The sequence below is a fragment of the Eschrichtius robustus genome, chromosome 4 (genome assembly GCF_028021215.1).
Source record: "Eschrichtius robustus isolate mEscRob2 chromosome 4, mEscRob2.pri, whole genome shotgun sequence".
Classification (NCBI taxonomy): domain Eukaryota; kingdom Metazoa; phylum Chordata; class Mammalia; order Artiodactyla; family Eschrichtiidae; genus Eschrichtius; species Eschrichtius robustus.
Window position 1 is genome coordinate 116,991,168 of NC_090827.1, and position 25,028 is coordinate 117,016,195.

Sequence of the window (25,028 nt, forward strand, 5' to 3'; positions counted from 1 at the left end):
TGCAAAAACATTCCCTCTTTCTTTTGTTCCCTCTGGGACTCAACTCAAAAATAAAAAGGAGCACTCAGATTAAATTTTCATTTCTTCCTAGAAAAATATTACATGACTATGAAGGAAAAGGAACTATAATCTATAATTACTGGACTTATTTTAATTTTACTAAAATTAAACATGGGAAAAATATTTTAAAAATACTTAAAGTAGTAGGAAAGAAATAAAAGACAAGAAACTAGGTGGGAAATACAAAGACAAATTATTCTGAAAAATAGTACGCAGACCATCACATCAGTTATTTAATGTGATTATGCCTAAAACATAACTGTTAGAATATACTGCCCCTCCAAAGAGTATCTTTCAACATGAGTAAGATGTTAGATAATGAGGGTCAAAATTATAAGATGATCATGTTACTGAAGTTCTGCTAGTTCTATGATTTTTTTTAATGTGGTAAAGACATTGTACACTGCATTTTAAAAATATTTTGTTTTATTGAAGTGTAGTTGATTTACAATGTTGTGTTAATTTCTACTGTACCACAAACTGATTCAGTTATACATATATATATACATTCTTTTTCATATTATTTTCTGATATGGTTTATCACAGGATATTAAATATAGTTCCCTGTGCAGTAGGACCTTGTTCTTTATCCATTCTAAGTGTAATAGTTTGCATCTACTAACCCCAAACTCCCAGTCCCTCTTCTACCACCCGCCTTGGCAACCACAAGTCTGTTCTCTATGTCTGTGAGTCTGTTTCTGTTTTGTAGATAAGTTCATTTGTGTCATATTTTAGATTCCACATATAAGTGATATCATATAGTATCTGTCTTTCTCTTTCTGACTTATCTCACTTAGTATGATAATCTCTAGGTCCATCCATGTTGCTGCAAATGGCATTATTTCATTCTTTTTATGGCTGAGTAGTATTCCATTGTATATATGTACCACATCTTCTTTATCCATTCATCTGTCGATGGACATTTAAGTTGTTTCTATGTCTTGGCTACTGCAAATAGTGCTACTATGAACATTGGGGTGCATGTATCTTTTCGAATTATAGTTTTCTCCAGATATATGCCCAGGAGTGGGATTATGCACTTCATTTTTAATGAAATAAAATGAAATTATATATATATTTTAGGCTGAAATGACTAAATATATGTGAAAAAAAATTTGTTTTCAAATACTAGACATCATGATAAAATGTTAACCCAACATAAGCTTTGTACACTTGTCAATAACAGAGGAAACACATATTAGTGTTAAAATAGAATTCATTTTCTATACTAGATTTTTAAAACCTGATTGATTGTTGTTAAGTGAGTGTTTGTAGGTAAGTGTCCATGTCATAATTGGAATAAACAGTAATTGCCATAATCAGTATGTCTCGCTTATCCTTGGAAAAACTTCTCTGACTTGCACTAGGTACTCATCAATTGGAGAGAGGAAGATGGAATAGATGACTTTAAGATTACTTTTAACTGCACAAATTTATTAAAATATCTCACTCATTGAATCACATAATGATAGTCAGAAAAAAACTAAAGGAAAAAAATAATCCTAGTAAAATATCACTATGATAATTTTTATAGGTTTTCTTGTTTAATGTGAATTGTTCAAATATAGGTTTTATCATGTCACCCAATAAGTTGTACAAGGGTTTTAATGTAACTTCATCTCTTAATCAGACACCAGATGAGGGAAAGGGGAGGAACGGTGAGGAGGTGTGGAGAAGGGAAGGAGGGAGGGATAGATAAATGGATATTACAGAATTATAGCACATACTAAGAAAGATACCATTCCTGGGATAAATGAAACTTCTGAAAGACTATATAGTACATCAGAGGCATTCTGTTCAATAAAGGACAAAGGTAGCTAGAGCTGCAGAAATACAATCCACTGGGACTCCAACAGTGAAATTTCAGAGGTTTCACGTGGTGTAATTAAGAATACTCTGCAAAAGGTAATAAAAAGTCTTTCTGTAAGGAAGTAACAATATCCCAGACTGATATTGTACATGGCCAGTGGCTTATAGAAGATAAAAGGAAAGTAAAATTAAAAATTGATAAAAAGAAAAAAACAGGAATAAAGTAGGAGTCAAGCATCAAATCATATTATATTAAAATGCCATAACTGGGTTTTTTCCCTTCTCTTTACACAAATGCTGGATAAATTATATGAAACAGTACCTTCCTTTTAGCCTTTAGCTGCTCATGATACTTGTCACAGGTGTCCCCTGGGATCTCTCCTCCCCAGAGAGTGATTCCAACAATGGTGTATGTGATACCCATGATGAGCAATGGGAAACAGTACACCAGTATAATAACAATAATATGGTAACTGTAAGAAATAAGAAAAATATGTGCTGAAGAGCGTATTGGAATGAAACAGTAAGACTTTGAATTCATTCCATTTTAAGTCATAATTGAACATGCCAAAGATTATTCCCACATTTTCTCTAAGTCCTCATTTCACAAATCCATCACAATACTATGCTATTGTCACTTACAATCATCCAAATGCTACCAGTTGATCTTTGCCAATCTTCACTTAGTGCATGAAAACTATAGCTGAACTGTAGTGCTCATTTAAACTACACACGTTCTCCCTTGCATAGAAGCTCAGGATGAGTGCCTTTTCTCTGCTTGGTAGTCATCGAGCTAACCTAATTAAATGTATAATCGGAGGAAAAGAGATGGGACAGATTAAACTGATCAATTGACATATTTTCTCCTATGTAAAACTATTACATATATCCTACAACATCAGTCATATTTGAAATAAGTCATTCTTCATCCAAATGAAAAAAATGTGACTAGATGCTCTGAGTCACATTGGCATTTTTCCAAAGTCATGGTACATTTGATTGCATCATTAAATTTGGTAAATAATATACAGGTGTGTTAGTCACATCAAAATTGTTATACTATAAATTATAACTAAATTTTGGGATTTCATAGCTTTCAATAAAAATTATAAGGATGCAATTAGGGAGGACTAGAAGGGCAACCAATAATATAATAGCCAAATTAGAATTTGTATAAACTTTTGGGTGGCTTCTACTATCTTATGAAGGCTTTAAAGTAATTAAAGAGTTTGGTATGCTAGTCTTCTCAATCCCAGTTTTGTTTTGGTTTGTTTTTTTCGGTAAAGGGAATCTTAAATCTTCTTGACTTCTGTACCCTGATAGCTTATTAAGTATTAACTTAAAGCCAATGGGGAATTAAGTCAACAAATAATTTAATTTTATTATTTTGATTAAATTAATTTTGTTATCATACAACCTAAGAATTATTAATAGTATATAATGGATAGAATGCAGTCCTCAGTTTAATAACTGCTGCCTGCTTTTCCTTTAATAAGTACTTCTTAATGTTTTTCTTTAAAAATCTGGACTCTGAGTAGAGCAGAGTTTGATAAAATGGCTGCTTTAAAAGATGATCACTGTATTTGCGTCATTTGTTATTTTTAACGGAAAAAATAGTTCACTAAATAAGAATTTTTTGAAATAAAATTTAAATGGTCAGCATAAAAAACAAAATGCAAACAATTGAACAATTATGTTTTTTTTCATTTGCTTTTCTTAAGGTGGGTTCAAATTATGAAATATCAAATTCTATCATATAGCATTCCTATTTCCTTTCTAACCTAGTGCTTAAGTTTCTTTAATGCTAAAACAAAGGAACACAACCAAGAACCTACTAAGACTTCCTTTCCCTTCAGCCAGGCTTCTTAAAAGAGCAATCTACACCTTTGGGTTTCAGTTCCTCCCTTCTGGCTCGTTTCTCAGTGGATAACAACCTGGCTTTCCTTTGCACTTTCATTTCCAGTGATCTTATCAGCTCCTCCAGAAACTCTCCAGAGCTACCCCACATAGAGGTCTTCACATTTTTCCAGTTAGAAACCTTTGTAACTTATACAAACTAATTGACTATATCATATTGTAGTATAGTATTTTTACGTGTCTCTTCCCCAAGTAATGTGTGAGCCCTTGAGGGAAATGTCTATGGCTTATCTATGTAGTTGTTGCTCCCAACCTGTAGTTCATTAAGTGTTCAATACATTTAGTTGAAAATTGTAATAGAGCGTTAACTTACGTGAAATGTTGTTTGGGACCTTCTGGCCATTGCACATAGCAAAGAGTACGGCCCGGCATGACTTTGGTTTTGGAGTAAAGACACTGAGGGAAGGCAAGTAGAAATGCTAGAATCCAAATGCCTCCAATGACAATCTTGGTTGCAGTTGCAGACAGTCTGGGTTTCAAGGGATCAATAATGGCCATATACCTATATAAAAACAAACAAAACCATTTTGTTGGCCATCTTGTTAGTGGAGTTTAAAATGAGTTTCAGAGGAGTTTCTAGGGTCAGGGTTATTATCTCTTCTGGTAAACAAACTGAAAAAGATTTTGCTTGTATAAAGGCAGCATAGAATAATTATGGCATAGTCTTAGGAATCAGGTAGATCAAGGTTCAAACCCTATCCTGTCACTTATTTAACTTTTTGAACTCCATTATTTTTAAAATAGAAATAAGAACACCCCTCTCTTAGTGGTGAAGTAACGATCAATAGAAATAATGTAAGTGAAAGGTATTGATTATTTGCTGCTGTGCCTAACACATTATCAGAACTCACATGTCTGCTGGATGGAATTGGAAAGATGCGTATTAAGTGCTTAAAAATATGAATTCTGTACCCCAAGACCTCCATTTTTCTTATGTATGTTTAACTTTTTAAAAAGAAAATTCTAGACAACTAATATGGATAATGTCTACATGATTGACAAAATGAGGAATCCCTCAGAAGGATATTGTCAACATAGCCATTTAAAAGCATCCAGAGACAAGTTCAGGGTTTAGATAAGGATGAATAAATCAAGTTTGACTGAGGCTATGCTTTCCTATTACCTCTAAAATTGAATTCATACTGTATCATATAAATCTCATAGTATTTATCTATGTAACTATATATAACATAATTGTTATAGGAAAATATATTTAAGGCTCTAAAATATTTACATATGATTTTTAGAGTGCAACTTTTTGAGAAATTAGAAACTGTTAGAATATGGTAACAGAAGTCAAGCTTTATTCACTTGGTAAAATAGTAAGAATATGTCTGGGAGAATTAAATTCCAGTTTTAAATTGGATAAAATGGCTAATTGCCAAATTATGGCTAATACTCAGAGTAGAAAATAACGTACATCAAATGAATTATATTTTGGCATTTCTATCAATAAAGCACATTATTTAATTGTATTATTTTTACTATTGGCCATTTTGTGTTTCTCAAATATATTTTTATTTATGAAAATTTTTCAAACGTAATATTTTTATCAAAGAATGAGTATTACTTAAACCAAAAACATTTAATCTTATGAATGTAACTATTTCAGTGTAAGGATAATTCATTAATTTGCTTACTGCTCTTTGCTTTTGTAACTATTAGGCAGAATTAGATCTTCAGTAGATATATTGGAACTTACCTACCTACTATTCATAATATTAAGTTTAGTTGTAATTTACGTAAAGGAAGTACTCTTAATTTATTATGTATGACAGCTATTAGGCAAAAGTGAATGTTACATATGAAAAAAATAATCATAAAATGGTACCTTGGTTTAGGGAAATAAAGTGAACCATACAAAGAAAATAAAATACACATGCTTGAAACTGAAAACTGTTTAAAATTCACCTCTCATGCTTATGTTGGTAAAGATAATAATAGCAACATATATTGATTGCTAAGCATGACTAAACAACTTATTGCACACAATATATATACATATATATATACATTTAGTATCCAGAAAAATTCAATAAATCAACTAATATTATCTCTATTTTACAGAAAAGAAAACTGAGGCTTAAAGATTAAGTAAATTGTTTAAAAATGTCCCAAATAGTAAGAATTGGAATTCTAAACCAGTTCTGCCAATCCTCAAAGTCTACATAGGTACAGATTATGGCTTTGAATATGACCATTCATGTAAGGAATTGTGGAAGAGAAAGAAAAATATATAAGGTAGATGCCTTGAAGAGGATCAGAAGTCGCATCTTGTCTCTAAATTCAAAAGCATTTATGTGCAATATTAAAGATGAAAGTCAAATATATAAAGGCAATAATTGTGATTGGTCATTTCTGTTCCCATTGCTATGGACTATAAATCACCACAGCATTTCTCTCATTACATTGAACTGTTGCTTTATGGTGTTTCCAGAGTCAGACACAGTACTTATCAATAAATTTTGTTGTACTGAACTGACTATTCCTCAATCTTATCATAATCTTTGCTTTTTTGCTTGCCTGGAAATTTATGAATGCTATTTGAATATTTAGACAGCTGATTTTTTGAGACTGTAATGAGAAGTTGAGTGACGTGAGCAGGTTTAGAGTCTTGTACAGCTACTACAGCATGGACAATTCAAAATAAACTGCAAATTTCTTATTGATTATTTTGTCAATTAGTTTAATGTTAGAGAAATTCTTTCCTGACAGGTAGAATATTGTTTTATTTGAATTGTATGGAAACAGTCAATTTCTGTTCTCACTAACTAACACTTTAGTGAAAGTAGAAATTTTGAAACTTCAAGCTGACATTTTTGTCATTTCTTGTCTGATCTGTTATTCATTCATTCAGCCAACATTTCTTGGATGTCTACTGTAGTATCCCAGATACTGTAGTAATACAACAATGAGAAAAAATGACCTTCACAGAACTCACAGTCTAGTGAAGTAGATAGATACTAATCAAATAATCTCGCCAGTAAACATAAAATTACAAATATAATAAGTGTTACAAGGGCAATGTTTATGGCTGTGTGAGTGCATTTACTGGGGAAAACATTTAGATTGTGAATCAGTCTTCCCTAAGAAAAGCATTCTGGGTTGAAACTTGAAAGGGTGACTAGGCAAGGTAGCAGAAGGGTGAGGGTTGCCAAGATTTCTGGGGGAACAAACAAGATGTGAAAAACTCCTGTGTTAATGGTGGGTTTTTATGGGTTGAATTGTGTCCCCCTAAAAAAGGTACATTGAAGTCCTAACACCCAATATCACAGAAGGTGACCTTATGTGGAAATAGAGTTTTATATAGGTAATCAAGTTAAAATGAGGTCATTACGATGGACCCTAATTCAATATAAGGTGTAAAGGAGAACTTTGGAAACAGAGAACCACACAGAGATTGCCACATGAAGATGGAGGACTGAGTGGTGTATCTACAAGTCAAGGAATGCCAAAGACTGCCAGCAATCCACAAGAAGTTAGGAAGGGGCAAGGCAGAATTTCCTCATAGGTTTCAGAGGGAGCATGGCCCTTGCCAACACCTTGATTTCAGACTTCTAGCTTCTAGAAATGTGAGACATAAATTTCTGTTGTTACTCAGTTTGTGCTAGTTTGTTACAGTAGCCCTAAGAAAGCAATCTGATGGGTAAGGGTGGGTGCATTGTGCACTTGAGGAACTAAGGGCTAATGTAATTGAAATGCTGAAAGTGAAGGGGGAAAGTGATTTGAGACAAAGTTGTAGTTCAGGTTATAGAATTTTGTCCTCTGGAAAGTAATTGAGGTGATTCAATCAGGAGGGGAGAGTAATCAGATTTTAGTCTGGAAAATGGATTGAAGGAGGGAGATGATAAGTTACCTCATTATTGTTTTGGTTTGGGTGAGAGATGATTGCTGCTTGGAATAGAGTATTACCACTGGAGATTGAATTACATTAATGATTGAGGAAAACAAAGAAATGTTGAAATATTGTAGAAAGGGAGAGCCAGTTGACCAAAGAGGTAGGTAGAACTTCCAGGCACTGCTGAAGACCAATTTGAAATTGGTGATTTAGAATTCACTGTGGCATCAACATTTCCTATTCTGTGGCTCTCTCCTGGAATAATAATTTGCTCAACAGTAGGCGTGAAGAAAATGGATCCTTAGGGTCAAATAAATACCCTCTGGACCTTGAGAAGAAATGATCAAACCCAGGATACAATCTCACTCAAATGATTGTCAGTACTTTATTCTTCCTTTAAAGAAATATATATCTTTGATATGATCACACTAGATTTTCCTAGGTGTTTGTCTGAGCTTCTCATTACCATTCTTCCCCACCAAATAGATTCTCAAATACATTAGAGTCTCCTTAGTCTGACTGTTTCACAAAGAATAGCTAAGATTGGATTCTTTCCTCTTCCAATTGGCATATCACCTAAACAAGTTTTAAAGTCAATTTTGTTGTCTTTCATAGAGGAAGAAATTCTCAGAAATATCCATCAGAAGCTCACATTACAATGCCATCTTTTATTAGTTTTCCTTTTCACTCTAATACAAGACCAGTTTCCTTTACCATGTACTTCTTTTCCTGACATAATTGAAGGGGTCTTTTTCATCAAAAAGATGATGTCTTTTGCAAAACAATTTTTTGACATAATTTTACTACTCTCAGTAAGTAAGCCTTTCCATTTTGTAATTGTTCGTGGTATATGGTATAATTTTTCCTTTTGGTAGCATTTTTATTAAGCTCTGTTTCTGGATCTTTACATGCTTATATACATTTAAAATTTTTGGTATAAAGACAGAGTGCAGGGCTTCCCTGGTGGCGCAGTGGTTGAGAGTCTGCCTGCCGATGCAGGGGACACGGGTTCGAGCCCTGGTCCGGGAGGATCCCACATGCCGCGGAGCAACTAAGCGTGTGCGCCACAACTACTGAGTCTGCGCGCCTGGAGCCTGTGCTCCGCAACGAGAGGCCGCGACAGTGAGAGGCCCGCGCACCGCGATGAAGAGTGGCCCCCACTTGCCACAACTGGAGAAAGCCCTCGCACAGAAATGAAGAACCAACACAGTCAAAAATAAATAAATAAAGAAAGAAATTTATTAAAAAAATAAAAAAGACAGAGTGCAGTCTTCAGATGTTTACTTGATTATATTAAGTAATATTTGCCTGAAGTAATATAGATTTTACTGTTTTCCAGTTTGCTTCTGGCCACAGTAGACACTGCTTTAGTCTGTAAATTCAGGATCCTATAATCTGAAGTGAGGAGATGAAGCCTTAGGAAGGAGCACTTGGTAAGAGATATGTATACAGCTGGAGACTTAGCCAATTTGCAGCAATCCTGAAAGGCAAGAGTGGTAGATATATCCCAAAGGCACTCTTCTTCCTCCCATCCCCTCCAGAGGTCTCCCATTAGGAAAAGCCAAGAAGAGACCCAAGAGTGAGGGACCCTATTGATACAGTCAGTCTACAGAAGTAGTCAGCCTGGTGGGCAGGGGCAGAAAAAAAGAGTGGAATAGATAGTGAGTAGATATGAACTGAAAAATGGAAATTATCCAGCTCAGATAATAATTTCATGTTTTTCACATGCTAGTTTCCTTGCTGAAGTGATTTTTCTTTTGCTTCATGTGTTATTCTAAAGTTCTATGACTGGAAAACTTCTAACCATCCTTTAATTTCCACTCAGATTACAAACTGATCACTATAGATTCTTCCCCTCTCTCTGTGCAGAGTTAGTCTTTACCTCCTCAGTGCTGCAACAGCATTATGCTCATAATGATTTTAGCTCATTGGAGATATGATTTATTCTTCTCTGTGTTCTGTAGCACCTAACAAAGTATCTATAGTAGTCAAAATCATTGTCGAATAGTGACTGCAAATAGTTGTTGAATATTTGGACAGATGGATGGGTGAATAATTGTTTACAAATAAAAACTTCAGCGTGTACACAATTTTTAAAAGGAACAGTTTTCTTAACTTTGCTAAATGGGAATAATAAACATGGCGTAGAGTATGATAATGAGGTTAAAATGACATTACATAACACAATGTATTCAAGGAGACTTAGGTAATATCAGGCACAGTAGACACTCAACCTAAATCACTCTAAAACTATATTGAATAAAATGAAATTAACACTTGAGAATTTTAAAAAATTTGTTGTGGTAAGCTCGAGACAAAAATAAGCAAAGATAACTTATTTAATGTGGTTCTTAGCTAGTTGTGATCAGAGTAGAAAGAAAAATAAGTTCACGCCAGAATTCTGATCTAAGGATTAAAAAAAACCAGACTTCTTTTGATATTGTTTTAACTTTTCAACAGAAACTGTTCCATCAGGGTAGTGCATTATAGGTTATTTCTCTTTCAAATCTCTCCTTTTAGAAGAATTTCTTGTATGGAGAGTACTATGGTCTTCTATGTAACATCAGTCAGGGCAACTAGTGCTCAGTGGTTCAATGATTAAATAGAAATGTTCAATGTTATACTTGGAGCCTCTGTAAGTTCTTTGGGTGCACTAGGAATTAATTTCCTTCAATTATGTTTAATATGGCCTATACCATATTAAACTCCTTTTTGAAGTGGCCTGTGGCAGTTCCACCCTGTTATCCTTAAACTCAGAAAGATGATGTTGTCCATCAAGCAGAAGGAGTACCCAATCTTCAGGTATTTAAGCTGTGATGATGTAAATGCTTATTTAACTGTGCAAATGGAAGAAAGAAGGTATAGATAACCTCTAAACTGGGATAATAATATATTCTTGGATATATACTTAGATAATAAATATATTCATAGCATCTAGGATAATGACTGCACGTATTTGGCACCTGATACATATTTATTGTATGACTAAATTAATGAATGAATGGAGGTGATTTTTAAAATTGTTTTTCAGTCACTTTCTATCATTGAATAATTTGTGCTCAAATTACCTTAATAAGATATCATGAAAATATAATTAAAGAGAAAAATCAGATATGAAAAAAAAACAGCAAACAACAGCAACAATAACAACTACAAAAAAAAGAAAGAAAGAAAAGAAATAAAAGGCATCCAGATTCAACAGGAATACTGTCTTTATTACTGACAGAAGTAATACTGTTTTTATTAGCAGATGAAATGATCTTCCTAAGGAATCCTCAAAACCCCAAACCCATTAGAATTCATAAGTTCAGCAAGGTCACAGAATACAAGTTCAATGAATTGTATTTCTATATACTAGTTATGAACAATCTGAAAATGAACTTCAAAAAAGTCTATTCAGTAGCACCAAAAAGAATAATTTAATAAAGATAGGAAGAAATTTAATAAAAGAATGGAGACATACATTGAAAACTACAACGCATTGTTGAAACAAATTAGAGAAGACCTCAATAAATGGAGAGACAGTCCATGTTCATGGATTGGAAGACTCAATATTGTTAAGCTGACAATGCTTTCCAAATTGACTGAAAAATTCAACAATTCCATATAAAATTTCCTATTCTAATTCCAGAATTTAAAAAACTGATCTTAAAAATAATTTGGAAGTACAGAGCTTCTAGAATAGTCAAAAAATTTGAATAATAAAAACAAAGGGGCTTCCCTGGTGGCGCAGTGGTTGAGAATCTGCCTGCCAATGCAGGGGACACGGGTTCGAGCCCTGGTCTGGGAAGATCCCACATGCCACGGAGCAACTGGGCCCGTGAGCCACAATTACTGAGCCTGCGCATCTGGAGCCTGTGCTCCGCAACAGGAGAGGCCGCGATGGTGAGAGGCCCGTGCACTGCGATGAAGAGTGGTCCCCACTTGCCGCAACTAGAGAAAGCCCTCGCACAGAAACGAAGACTCAACACAGTCAGAAAGAAAGAAAGGAAGGAAGGAAGGAAGGAAGGAAGGAAGGAAGGAAGGAAGGAAGGAAGGAAGGAAGGAAGAAAGAGAATTTCTTAAAAAAAAAAAAAAAAAAGTTGAAGGACTTATACTTTCCAAAATTTATTACAGGGCTACAGTAATCAAGACAGTGTAGTACTGGCATAAGAATAGGCATGTAGATCAGTGAAGCAAAAATATCAAGAGTCCGGAAATAAACACTTACATTTATGTTCAATTGATTTTTGACAACTGTGCCAAGGCAATTTAATGGGGGTAAATTGTATTTTTTCAACAAACAGTGCTAGGACAATTAGATATCCACATACAAAAAGATAAATTATACTGTTATCTCACACCACACATAAAAATAATCTCCAAATGTATCACATATAAATGTGAGATCTAAAACTATAAAACTATCAGAAAAAAAACATAGAAATGAATTTTCACAACCTTGGAATAGCTAATGATTTTTTAGAACTGACTACAAAAGCACAAACAATAAAAGAGAAAAATGATATGTTGTACTTCATGAAAATTAAAAATTTTTGTTTTTCAAATACGAAATGAAGAAAGTAAAATGACAAACCACAGACAAGGAGGAAATATTTGCAAATAATATGTCCAGTAAAGGACTTGTGTTCAAAATACACAATAACTCTCACTATTTAATAAGAAGACATATAACCCAATTAAAAACAGAGAAAACAATTTGAAGTCTATGCAAAAGACTATATGTGATATAAAATGATTCCATTTATATCAAATTCCAGAAAAGTCAAATCTGTAACAGGAGAAAATAGCTTAGTGGTTGTCTAGGGCTGCGTGTAGAATGGGGAGTGACTACAAAATTGGAAGTGAGGTTTCTTTTTGAGGTAATGGAAATGTTCTAAAATTATATTGTGTTGATGGTTACATAACTAAAAACTTACTAAAAATCATTAAATCATATACCTAAAATGAGTATATTTTATGGTATGTAAATTATAACTCAATAAAGCTGTTAAAAATAAAATCTTAATAGTAAGAAAACAAACAATCCAATTTAAAAATGGGCAAATGGCTTGAATAGGCACTTCATCAAAGAAGATGCATTAATGACAAATAAGCACATGAAACTTGTCTAATATAAATATCCATTAATGAAATGTGAATTAAAAGCACATCAAGATACACATTAAAATGGATAAAATTAAAACAAAAATACTGACAATACCAATTGCTGATGAAGATCTGGAACAAGTAGAACATTCATACACTGTTGGTATGAATACAACATGGTATAGCCACTGTGGAAAACAGTTCCACAGTTTCTTATAAAGTTAAATATACATCTACCAAATGGCCCAGCAATCCCACTCCTACTTATTTACTCTAGAGAAATGAAAACTTGTTTTCACACAGAAATCTTTAATGGATGTTTATGATCTATGAATAGATCATAATTGTTCAAAACTAGAAACAACCCAAATATACTGCAAAGGGTGGATGAACAAATAAACTTCGGTGCCTCCATACAAAGAATACCCTCAGCAATAAAAAACGAGCAAACTTTTGATACACTCAACAACTTAGATCTCAGAGATGTTATGGTGAGTGAAAATAGCCAGTCTCAAAGTTCACATATTGTATGATTATATTAATATGATATTTTCCCAAAAAGACCAGACTACAGTGGAGAAAGATAAATCAGTGCTTCCCAGGTTTTAGGGCAGAGAGAGGGTATGAATACAAAGGTATAGCATGAGGGAGTTTGTTTGTAGTAATGAAATTGTTCTGTGTCCTGATGGTGGTGACTGTTGCATGAATAGATTCATGCATTAAAAATCCTAAATCTGTACATCAATTAAAGTCAATTTTAGTACATGTTAATTTAAAAATGAAATAAAGTTACATAATTAAAATTTACATTTCCACACATCATGGGATCAAATTTGTGACTTCTAATCATATTAGACATTCTTGGTGTTAAAATGTTTGTGTGAAAGGGGTTACCATGTAAACACTAACCAAAGAAAAGATTGGCTAGAGACTGTCATACAGAGTGAAGTAAGTCAGAAAGAGAAAAACAAATATTGTATATTAACACATATATGTGGAATATAGAAAAATGGTACAGATGAACTGGTTTGCAAGGCAGAAATAGAGACACAGATGTAGAGAACAAACATATGGACACCAAGGGTGGAAAGCTGGTGGTGGGTGGTGGGATGAATTGGGAGATTGGGATTGACATATATATACTAATATGTATAAAATAGATAACTAATAAGAACCTGCTGTATAAAAATAAAATAAAATTCAAAAAACATCACAAAAATTAGGCTTTAAGGCATGAGGTGTCACTAAATGTAAAGAGGGACATTTCATAATGATAAAAGGGATAAATTCATAGGAAGGCATAGCAGTCCTAGATTTGTATAAATAATTGCTTCAAGATATACAAAGCAAAATGGACAAAACTAAAATGAGAAATACATTCCCAATCATAGTTGGACTATCACACTTTTCTCAATAACTGATAGAAGAAGACAAAACAACAACAACAACAACTAGTAAAGATAAAAAAAGATTTGAACATAACAAATGTGATGTAATTATAGAGGAGCATTCATTATTTCAACAATTCTTTCCATTTATTTTGAAACGTTGTATATGTTGCTTGTAGTTTTTCATTTTTTTTGTTTTTACTGAATGAACCCTTTAGAATGTTCTCCCCTAAAAATTAGCAAATGGAAAAATTAACAAATTAAACATATCCAAATAGAAGATGAATGGAAATTACTATGCAAAGGTAATGAAACTCAGGATGAGTTGTATGGAACAGGTTACAGCAAAGGCAGAACGATTGTCCAGGTTTCTACAAGTAAATCAACAACAGAATAAAAGAGTAATGAGGAAGCATATGAACATTTAGATCTTTCTACAAAGTAAAATTGTGGAAGAATAATTTTGTCCTGCTTTATAGAATGTTACATTTTCCCCTCAGATTATTAAATACACATTTTGGAAATATAGCAGAGGCCCCTCACAATACTGTGAGTTACTTCCAGGAACTGGACCATGATCCCACTGTATATATCAGAGAAACACCCCCTCAAGATTCTAGCAGGATGAAGGGGAAAAGGACTATATTTAAACACATCAAAGACTATTCTTCTTAACACAGATGTTTCTCTCCCTTTAGATGGGACAGATGTCTAGAGTAGGTTAGAGTTGGCTATTTCCCTTCACCCAAGTGGAAGGCTGATGCAGCTGGACTGGAGTATATCCTCCCCTCAGGACAGTTAGTCTCCGATAATACCCCAGCAGATTAAACTCTGGCCAACTAGTTTCCTCTGAGGGCAGTCCTTGTTAAGAAGAAGTAAAAAACAAACTTATGGTTATCACGGGGGAAAGAGCAGGGGAGGGATAAATTGGGAGATTGGGATTGATATACACACACTATACTATATGTAAAACAGATAACTAATAAGGACCTACTGTATAGCACAGGGAACTCTACTCAATACTCTGTAATAACCTATATAGGAAAAGAATCTAAAAAAGAGTGGATATATGTATATGTATAACTGATTCACTTTGCTGTACAGCAGAAACTAACACAACATTGTAAATCAACTTTACTCCAATAAAAATTTAAAAAAAAATAAAGGGAGAGAAAAAAAACGAGAAACACTTGTGAAGTTCACAGAACAGAGGCATAGGCTCACTAAATGACTGAGACCTAATTATAGGACTCTAGAATGCTTCCCCTTCCTCCATACTTCACCACCACATTACTAACAGTCTATTTAGAGCAGTTCCTTTTACCCAGAACATCATGTCCAGCTATCAAAAGACAAAGAAAACAAAACAAAACAAAACCTGAAGAGATGAGGCAAGCATCAGAACCAGGCATAGAAGGGATGTTGGAATTATCATACTGGGAACTTAAAACAACTGGATTAATATCCTAAGGGCTCTAACTGATAAAGCAGACAGCATATAAGAATAGCTGGGCAATGTAAGCAGAGAGATGGAAATCCTAAGAAAGAAAGAACCAAAAGAAGTGCTAGAGTTGAAAAACTCTGCAACAGAAATGAAGAATGCCTTTGATGGGTTTATTAGTAGACTGAGCATGGCTGAAGAAAGAACCTCTCAGCTAGAGTATATATAAGCAGAATCCATAAAAACTGAAAAGCAAAGAAAACAAAGACTGAAAAAAACGGAAGAGACTATCCAAGGACTGTGGGACAACTACAAAAGATTTAACATATGCATAAGGTTCCCAAAAGGTTCCAAAAACCTTAACAGACACCTCACCAAAGAAGATATGCAGATAGTAAGTAAGCATACAAAAAGATGCTCCACATCATACATCACCAGGTAAATGCAAATTAAAACAACAATGAGATACCACTACACACCTATAGAATGGTGGAAATCCATAACACCAGATGCTGGAAAGGATGTGAAGCAACAGAAACTCTCATACATTGCTAGTGGGAATGCAAAATGGTTCAGCCACTTTGGAAGACAGTTTGGCTGCTTCTTAAAAAACTAAACATACTACTACCATATGATCCAGCAACAGTCGTGCTCCTTGGTATTTACCAAATAGAGTTGAAGATTCATGTCCACAAAACAAAACAAAACAAACAAAACAAAAACCCACAAAAAACCAAAAAACCAAAACAACAACAACAAAAAACAAACAAAACCCTGCACATGGATGTTTACTGCAGCTTCATTCATAATTACCAAAAACTTGAAAGCAACCAGGATATCCTTCATTAGATGAACGAATAAACTATGATATTGGTTTGGCCAAAAAGTTCGTTCGGTTTTAAGTAAAACTAAAAGGCACATTTTTCACTTTCACGAATAACTTTATTGAACAACGTATTCACTAACCAAACGAACCTTGTGTCCAACCCAATACATCAGATGATGAAATATTATTCACTGCTAAAAAGAAATCTGGTATCAAGCCGTGAAAAAACATCAGCAAATCTTAAATCCATATTACTAAGTGAAAGAAGTCAATCTGAAAAGGCTACATATTGTTTGATTCTAACTATGTGATTATGGAAAAGACAAAACTATGGACACAATAAAAAGATCAGTATTTGCTAGGGGTTCAAGGGAATAGGGTTGAATAGGCAAAGCACAGAGAATTTTCAGGGGAGTGAAAATACTCTGGAGGAGACAATAATGATGGTTACATGTCATTACACATTTGCCTAAATGCATTGAATGTACAACACCAAGAGTGAAGCCTAATGTAAACTATGGACTTTGGGTGATTATGATGAGTCAGTTAGGTTCATCAGTGGTAAAGAATGTACCACTCTGCTGGGAGATGTTGATAACAGGGAGGCTATGCATGTGTGGGGGGCAGAGGATATATAGGAAATCTCTGTACCTTCCCTCAATTTTGCTGTTAACCAAAAATTACTCTAAAAGTAAAGTCTTAGAAAAAAATATAAAGGTATCATGAGTAGTTTGAATAGTGTTTACTTTATTCTTTCATATAACATATGCAGAGCCAACATGTTTTCTATACCTTGGAAGAGTGTTGTATTCCTTTGTGAGTTTGAATCAGCTTCCAACATTTTATCCTTGAACTTTGAAAGTGGTGAAGTATCTGAGAGTTTTTTTTTTTTTTTTATATGAAGATTTTTGCCAATTCTCTTCCTCTGGGACATCCTCATCATTTGTCACTATCATTTTCCTCATTCATGTTGATAAATTCACCTTCACTAATTTCCTCTGGCTGCATATTTAGAGTCTCTTGTAAAGTGACTGTCAACATTCCCTTATTCAGCTATTCTTCTTCATCTTCACCTATATTGGATTTGAATTTCACTTTCAGTGTTATCACTTTTTATTTCTTCCTCTTTGTTGGCAAGTCCTTCTCTTGATTAGCCATTTTTCTAAGGTGTCATTTGAGTTTATCATTGAAAGACAATGAGGCAATGCAACTATGTGCTTTGCTGTCTGTGCATGAACTAAGATAATCAGTGACCAATCAGTAACAGATTTTGGGAAATAGGAATATGATTGGTCACTGATTATGAAGTGCATCTGTTATTTGTGGAGTGATTCATGAGAGCTTAAGAGCTAGCAGCTAATTTTGTACTTTATGCAAGTACTCACAGTTAATGTGACATGGTAAGAAAAACTTGAGCCATGCTGTTGAGGGGACTGGTGTTATATAAATAAATAATCTTGGTAACTGAAATTTGTGCAAAGTAAGGATTGCATGTATTGAATTGTGCATGCATAGAATTGGGTATGTGTGTGTGTGTTCTTTGGCATATGTGTTCTATTTTTTAGCTGCTAAAACTTTAAAATGGTGTCCTTTTATATGTTTCTAAGGAGACCTGTTTCATTCTTGCCCATTAAAGATAGTCTCAGCAATGGTTTTGTGACTGGTCAATGGGGATTGTTAGTAATTTCTTACATAGGAAAGCACTGTAATCTATTATTTAAAAAATATTATTACACTAGTTTGTGAAATACCACAGCCTTCAACATGAAATTTAGCTTATGTAAATCTTTGTTGAAGAGATATTGAAAATATTTTTATTTTAGGAGTAAAACATTTTAAGTTAATGAAAACATGATGTAAGTTTAAGAGTTTTGAATTTATTTTATACCATGTAGTTAACTTAATGGGGAAAACGGCCTTCATATATTTATTTAATTTGAAGGTATAAAAATCAATACATATGGCACTGTGATGTCTTTTAAATTCAGTAAGTTTATTCATCTAAGAATTCTGAATTGTGATTAGTAGTACATATTCAACATAAACACTCAATTGGTGAGTTTTTAATTTCTTCAAAATTGTTTCCTCTGCTCATTTGAAAATCTCCTAATCTTTTTCTTTATAGATGATTCAGTTTAATATGATAATCACATATTAGGTTGCATAGAATATTTTAAATGTTTTGTTTTTATTTAAATAGTAACTACTCATAGCCAATTTATTAGGAGATATTTTCTATACTTCTATAAAATAAGGAACTTTAAAAATGCTTCTACATTTCTGTGTTTTTCTGCTCTAACACTATAAATGTGCTTTCCCCAGCTATGTGTTCCCAGTTACCATAGACTCTATCTATTCTTCATTTACTCAGTTGAGACACAGGTCTAGCCTTGTCCTCATGGAACTTAGAATCCAGTAGGGCAGACATACAAAAAACAATAAACATTGCAGATGAGCTAATTATATAGTATTTTAGAAGGTGATACATGTGGTAAAGAAAAATTTAAAGCAATTGCAAATAGAGTAATCAGGGTCCAGAAGTAGTACAGGTAATGAACAATGTGTCTGGAGTAAGAGTGTTTCACACAGAGTGTAAGATCCTGAGGTGGAAACACACTTAGTATATTGATGTAACAGAGGAATCCAGTGATGGTGGAGCAGAGCGGTGGAGTGTAAGTAGTAGGAGATAAGGATGGAGAGTAACAAAAGACCAGTTACTATAAATTCTTATAGACCATTGTAGGAACTTTGATTTCTACCCTGAGAGAACTGAGGTGCCATTGGAGGATTTGTAGAGGGGATATATGATCTGACTCATTACAGGGTCTCACTGATTGTTGCATTGAGAACAAACCAAAGGGGAACAAAAGCAGGGGTAGGGAAACCAGTTAGGTGAGAAATGATATTGACTTGGACTAGGGAGGCAACGATAGACATCTTAAGGAGTGATTAGATTCTACATATATTTTGAAAGTAAAAGTGATTAGATTTTCTGATTGATTGGACAGAGAGTATGAAAGAAGAGATGAGTGAGAATACTTCCAAGAGTTCTGACCTAAGGTTCAGATTTTTGACCTCAGAAGATTGTAGGAGGAGTAAGTTTCAGAGGAAAATCAGGAACTCAGTTTGGAGCATGTAAATTCTGAGATGCTTAAACTTTCAGATGTTGAATTTCAATAGATTATTGGATTTAGGACTCTGGACTACAGCTGAGGGATTCAAGTGAAGATATTAATTACAGTTTCATTAGGATATGGGACATGTTTGTCTTGTTTATTCCAGTGTGCCCCGTATCTGTACAATGTTAATACTTAGAAGGTACTTAAGAAATAGCTATTGAGTGAATGACTACAAATATAGTGATTTGTGTGTTGGTAAATGTTTAACCACAAGCACTCTAAGGAAAAAAAACACAGAAACAAAACAAAACTCATGACGTCTAGCATTTGCAAATTTCTATGGTGTAAATACTCCTACCATGATTTTAAGCTACCAAAGTAACATCTCTAAATGCAGAGTTGAGAAGAAGTGTGCACAATTGATTCCCTCTAACAAGTATAAATCAGCTCCAGAACACAATTGAGCCCTTTGTTGCTTAGTGATAAAATCAGATACACATTTTCCTTACTTACAGGTATGCATAAAAGAAAAACTTAAATAACCTTGATACTTGGGCAGATTTGAAGGTAAAAAAGAATCATAGATGATAATACAAACTCAAAATAGGGGACTTCTTAAGCAAATATTTAAAAACTTTTGTCATATACCAGTCTAAATACTAGAAATACTGAGCTAATTTATCCCTGTATCTTTAGGCAGTCTTCTAAATTACTCCACATAGGTGTGATATCTTTATATAATTCCCAGGAAAAAGATTTCACAGTTTACAAAATAATCCATTGTAATGTTAACAGTACTCTTTTGCCAGAGATGTCTTCATGATTTCTAAATTAGCCTAGAAAGTGTGTTAAAAATGTTGCCATAAAACATCTATCACTAAAAATTTATACAAAATTTAATCAAGTTGTTCTCTCCTTGAGTCCAAACTCTTTAGCATGTATCTCAGAGTCATTATTAGGTCCTTAAACAGTATTTATTTATTTAATTAATATTAAAAATTTTTTATAGTGATAAAATATACCAAACAAAATCTACCATTGTAACTATTTTTAAGTGTGCAGTTCAGTGGTACATTCACATTATTGTGCAACCATCACCACCATCCATCTTCAGAACTTTAATTAATTAGCAGTGTATTTTGTTTCATGTAAAAGAAGTACATTTTGTTGTAGATAATTAGAAAAGGAAAAGTATAAAGGAAAACAAAATTACCCAAAATCTCAGCATTCAGAGAAAATCAAATCTATATCTACCTTATTGCACATATAGAATTATATCAGACTGTTAAATCCATAGTCTAAAAATTCATCATGTGTTAGAGATCCTGCTGAGTCTAAAGTGGGATTCAGACTCTGTGTCTAATGAAGTGGTGGGGCTTCAAACCCCAGTTGTATATTTTGTACCATTTATCCAACGTACCAGTGAGCAAGCCTCAATAAGAATGGTTTATTCTCAAAGCAATGAGGCATAGGGAAGTAGGGAAACAATTCCTCATCCTGGACATGTGGTTTAGAGCTGAGCCCCAGGGAGAGAGAGTTGCAAGTAGAAGATGAAGGAACACCGGTCTTTAAGAATTTGTTAATGGAGCAAAGATTAGGGACAAGATAATTCCTCCAAATTCTATTTGGAACATAAATAGACATCACAAAAACTTCAGGCAGAGGGCAGTTTGTAATTTATGACTTCTGCAGATTTGGATGCAATGTGCCCAAAACAACTGGAGAAAGGCATGGCTTCTTCCAGAGACACTATTATGTTCTGTACCAAAGTGTTGACATTGCTGTTTCTTTCTTTCTCTCTCTCTCTCTCTCTCTGGCCAGGGTATGGTGAGGAGAATGGAAGTGCTAAGGAGGACTACTGATGAACTCTCATCAGACTTCCCTAGGGATTCTTTGAAATAATTGGAGACTAGCAAGAAATGGTTTAAAAGCAAAGGTTATGGACTAAAAAAATTTGGATATGCATGTTAATGTTAGCACATTTATATACATGTGCCTAGAGACTTGAGAGAACTGATGTTATATTCAAATGTAATTTTAAAATTTCTACATAGAATTTCATTTTTAGATGCCTCATCATTCATTTCTTTTTGTTGGGCTTTTTAGTTGTTTTCAGTTCTTTGAATTTTGATTTGAAAAATATCTTTGAACATGTTGGAAAATTGCACCCTGAAATATTTTTGACAATATATACCCAACTGTTAGATTAAACCATATGAAATATTAATTGACATTTTAAACTATAAAAACTGGCAATTACATATGGTTCAGTCTAAAATCATGTGTTAAAATGCCATGTTTACTACAACTTAGCAATCTCTGCCGATTTTATTGGAAAAAAGTTATATCTCATCACTTTAATTTTCATTTGATTACTTTTATGATTCTTTTATTCAGGAATCTGGATTGTGTGCTTACCATGTGCAAAACAGTATGATGGGCATAAGGATACAATAAAGACTAAGAACAGAGGGAACTTGCTTGTCTTTATGATGTTTATAAGTTTATTAGAGGAAATTATTAATCAAGTATTCTTAATTTAACATATAAAAATGCTATGACTAACATGTGCTAAGAGAATCTACAAAGTGACATTTAATTTGAATTGGGAGGCTTGTGGAACATTTCCCTGTGAAATGAGATTCAAGCTGTTATCTAAATGAGGAGTACATTCAACTAATGAGGAATGGGCAGAAGGGAATTTGAGACAGAAGGAAAACTGTGTTTAAAGGCTTTATGGCAAAAAGATAGCATCGCACATTTAGGGACTTGAAAGAGGATCAGAGTGGCTATAACAAAGATTAGGAAGTTGAGGTATGGTATGAGTTGAAGTTGGACAGGTCAAGGAACCAGGCTATACAAGGTATTATTATCTGGATTAAGAATATTCTTCTTCTCATAACAGCAATAGGAAAACATTGTAGCATTAAGTAGGAGTGCAGAAACATCTTCTTATATACACTAAGGTGGATTAAGATTGGATGTGGGGAGACCAATTAGGAGGTGTTTTTAGTAGTCCAGGAAAGATATGATAGTAGCTTGGACTAGGGAAGTGGGGGTAGAGTCAGAAAGAAGGTAATAGATTGGGAGCTATTTGAACAACTGAATGGATGCTTGTACTGTTTATTGAAATGGGAAACACTGGAAGAGGAAAAGGTTTGGAGGTAAGATAATGGGTTTGGAGGACTTTGAGGAGCTTTTCAGACACCCAGGTGGAAACGTCAGGTACATGAGCAGAGCTCAAAGAAGGTTTAGAGGATTTTAAGCCGGTGATCCATTTACTTTTTGAGTTTTAAAACATATGTATGTATTATTTCTATCTTACATGTACTTACTGTAATTTAAACAATTAAAGTAAAAATGTTATAGAGTAAGATAAACATCTATATCTTCATAACATATAATGTCCAAGATTTATAATTTGTTCAATAAATTTTAATAACCCTGTATGGTAAATTTAAAATGACATGATAATGTGGCACTATTTTAGTAATTAAAAAATATATCTTTATTTATGCATGTACATAATGTAATATGTGAGATATACATGTCACAAAAAATGAGGGGAGAGTTGAAATGTGAATGTGAAGATCATAGATAGGCTATATTTGGGGTGTAGGACAATTACAGGTAAATTTAACTTTCTAATATTTCTATTTTTAATTTTTTTCACTGTGCATGTATGATCCTTATAATGAATGAGGGGGAAATAAGTTTAAATAAGAGACTGGTATAGAGGATGAATCAGGATCAGAGATTGGGGACTGGAATGAGAATGATTTGTAGAGCTTTTGCCGTATGTTACAACTTTGAATTATCTGATTCTCTAGCTATATCCAAAGTTCCGGTGAAAAAAAATACTTTTGGAGGAAATACATTTTATCCTTTTTCGTAGTTTTTTCAATGCAACAAACCAGACCATCTGGAAACTGTGCTCAGATAGAGGTTTTACCCTGAGAACATCATTCACTGAGTTCTGCTTTGGCATATGTCTTTGGCCTACTCAGAGGAATGCTAAGCAAACACCTATGGGAAATCTTCTTTTGCATTTGCCACACTGTGGTTAAAGACACTGTCCTCTTAATTACCCATACAAAGAATTTCTTGAAACTCAAATATCAGAAATTCCTAAGCCCTTAAGGAATGTGTATATATTGTTTTTACAGACAGTGTAAACAAATTTACTAATTGTATTTCCTTTTTTGTGTGTTCACTAAGAGGCTCAGAGACATATTTGAAGCTTAACTTTCATAAATGATTGGGAGTCTTTGACCTGAATGTCCATGTTATAACTTCACTCCCATCTTGTTTTTATTTTCTCCCTTTCTATTTTTTCCAGTTTTAATTTTTCATTCATTTATATTTGTCCACTTTATTGTATGGATTGTTATGTGTCTTCTATAATTCAAAAGAAAACCAATTAGATAATAGAAAAAATGGAAACTGCTCATTCAAAAGTGAAAAATGAAGCTGTGGGTTTGAATGAGGTCACTTAGAAATAGAGAATAAAGTAAGGACAAAATCAGGTCCAGGATTTGGTATTGTGGAACCTATGCATTTAATTACTACATAGAGGCAGAGAATTAGAAATAATTCTAATTATTGAGAATTAATAATGCCATGGAAGAGAGGTGGAGGGGGTAGGAGGTGATCAGGACAGTCGTAAGCCAAGAGGCAATAGCCACCTGTGAGGAATACTACTAAAAGGTCAAGGAAATTGAGGACTAAATGCTCACTGAATTTCTCAATAAGGCTCTTTGGGTAGAGTGTTGGGAAAAGAGTTCAGATTTGAATGTCTTGAGAAGCAAATAACAGGTGAAAAATGGAGATACAGAATATAAGCAATCCATAATTTAATGTTTGTTAGACACTTTTATTTCTTCTTTTGTGAATTCTCTGTTTGTTACTTTTGTTCTTTTTATATTAGAGATATATATTTTTATTAGTGTGTAAGAATATGTTATATATTCAGCATTTTTTATACTGTGTCTGTTAAATATGATATAAACTCCTTTTTCTCCCAGTGTTGTTAATGTAACATTGATATCAACTGGAGTCCTGCTAGTTATCTAAGAGACACTTCTGATTTCACCTTACTTTGTCATGATTTTATGTTTCACTCATTCAATTAATACACATTTGTTGCTTTCATTATGTGCTCAGGATTAATTTTATAAGAATTTGCACTTGAATTTGTATTTGTTTGATAGTTTTAATCGAACTTTCACAGCACACTACAGCAGTAATTTTAGTGACTGCAAATGGGATATTTTAAAATCCTTGAATAAGAACTACAAATTGTAAAAAGAGCTAAAGATTCATAAAAAATTTTCTGAAAGTAATCTTTTCCAAAGCATAGTTTTAGTTACTATTTTGCAAAGAATGCAAATGTAAAGCAGTTTATCTTAGGCTAAGCTCATGCAGTTTATCATCTGGGCTAAATAATGAGTCAAGTCTTACTGTAATAAAGAATATAACTGCATGGGCAGTGGCTCTCCCTAAAGTAGAGAGGAATGAGGAGATGGGCTCAGGCACTAGAATT

General features: G+C 33.6%; 1 protein-coding gene across 1 annotated transcript in view; it reads right to left on the bottom strand.

The window, feature by feature from the left end:
* TACR3 (tachykinin receptor 3) overlaps nt 1-25,028 on the bottom strand; it is a 67,979-nt gene that overhangs the window by 37,492 nt on the left and 5,459 nt on the right. The window contains exons 2-3 of the mRNA XM_068542294.1: nt 4,100-4,288; nt 2,192-2,342 (exon numbers count right to left, since the gene is read on the bottom strand). Of these exons, the coding sequence (XP_068398395.1) occupies nt 2,192-2,342; nt 4,100-4,288 (340 nt within the window). The remainder of the gene's footprint in view (nt 1-2,191; nt 2,343-4,099; nt 4,289-25,028) is intronic.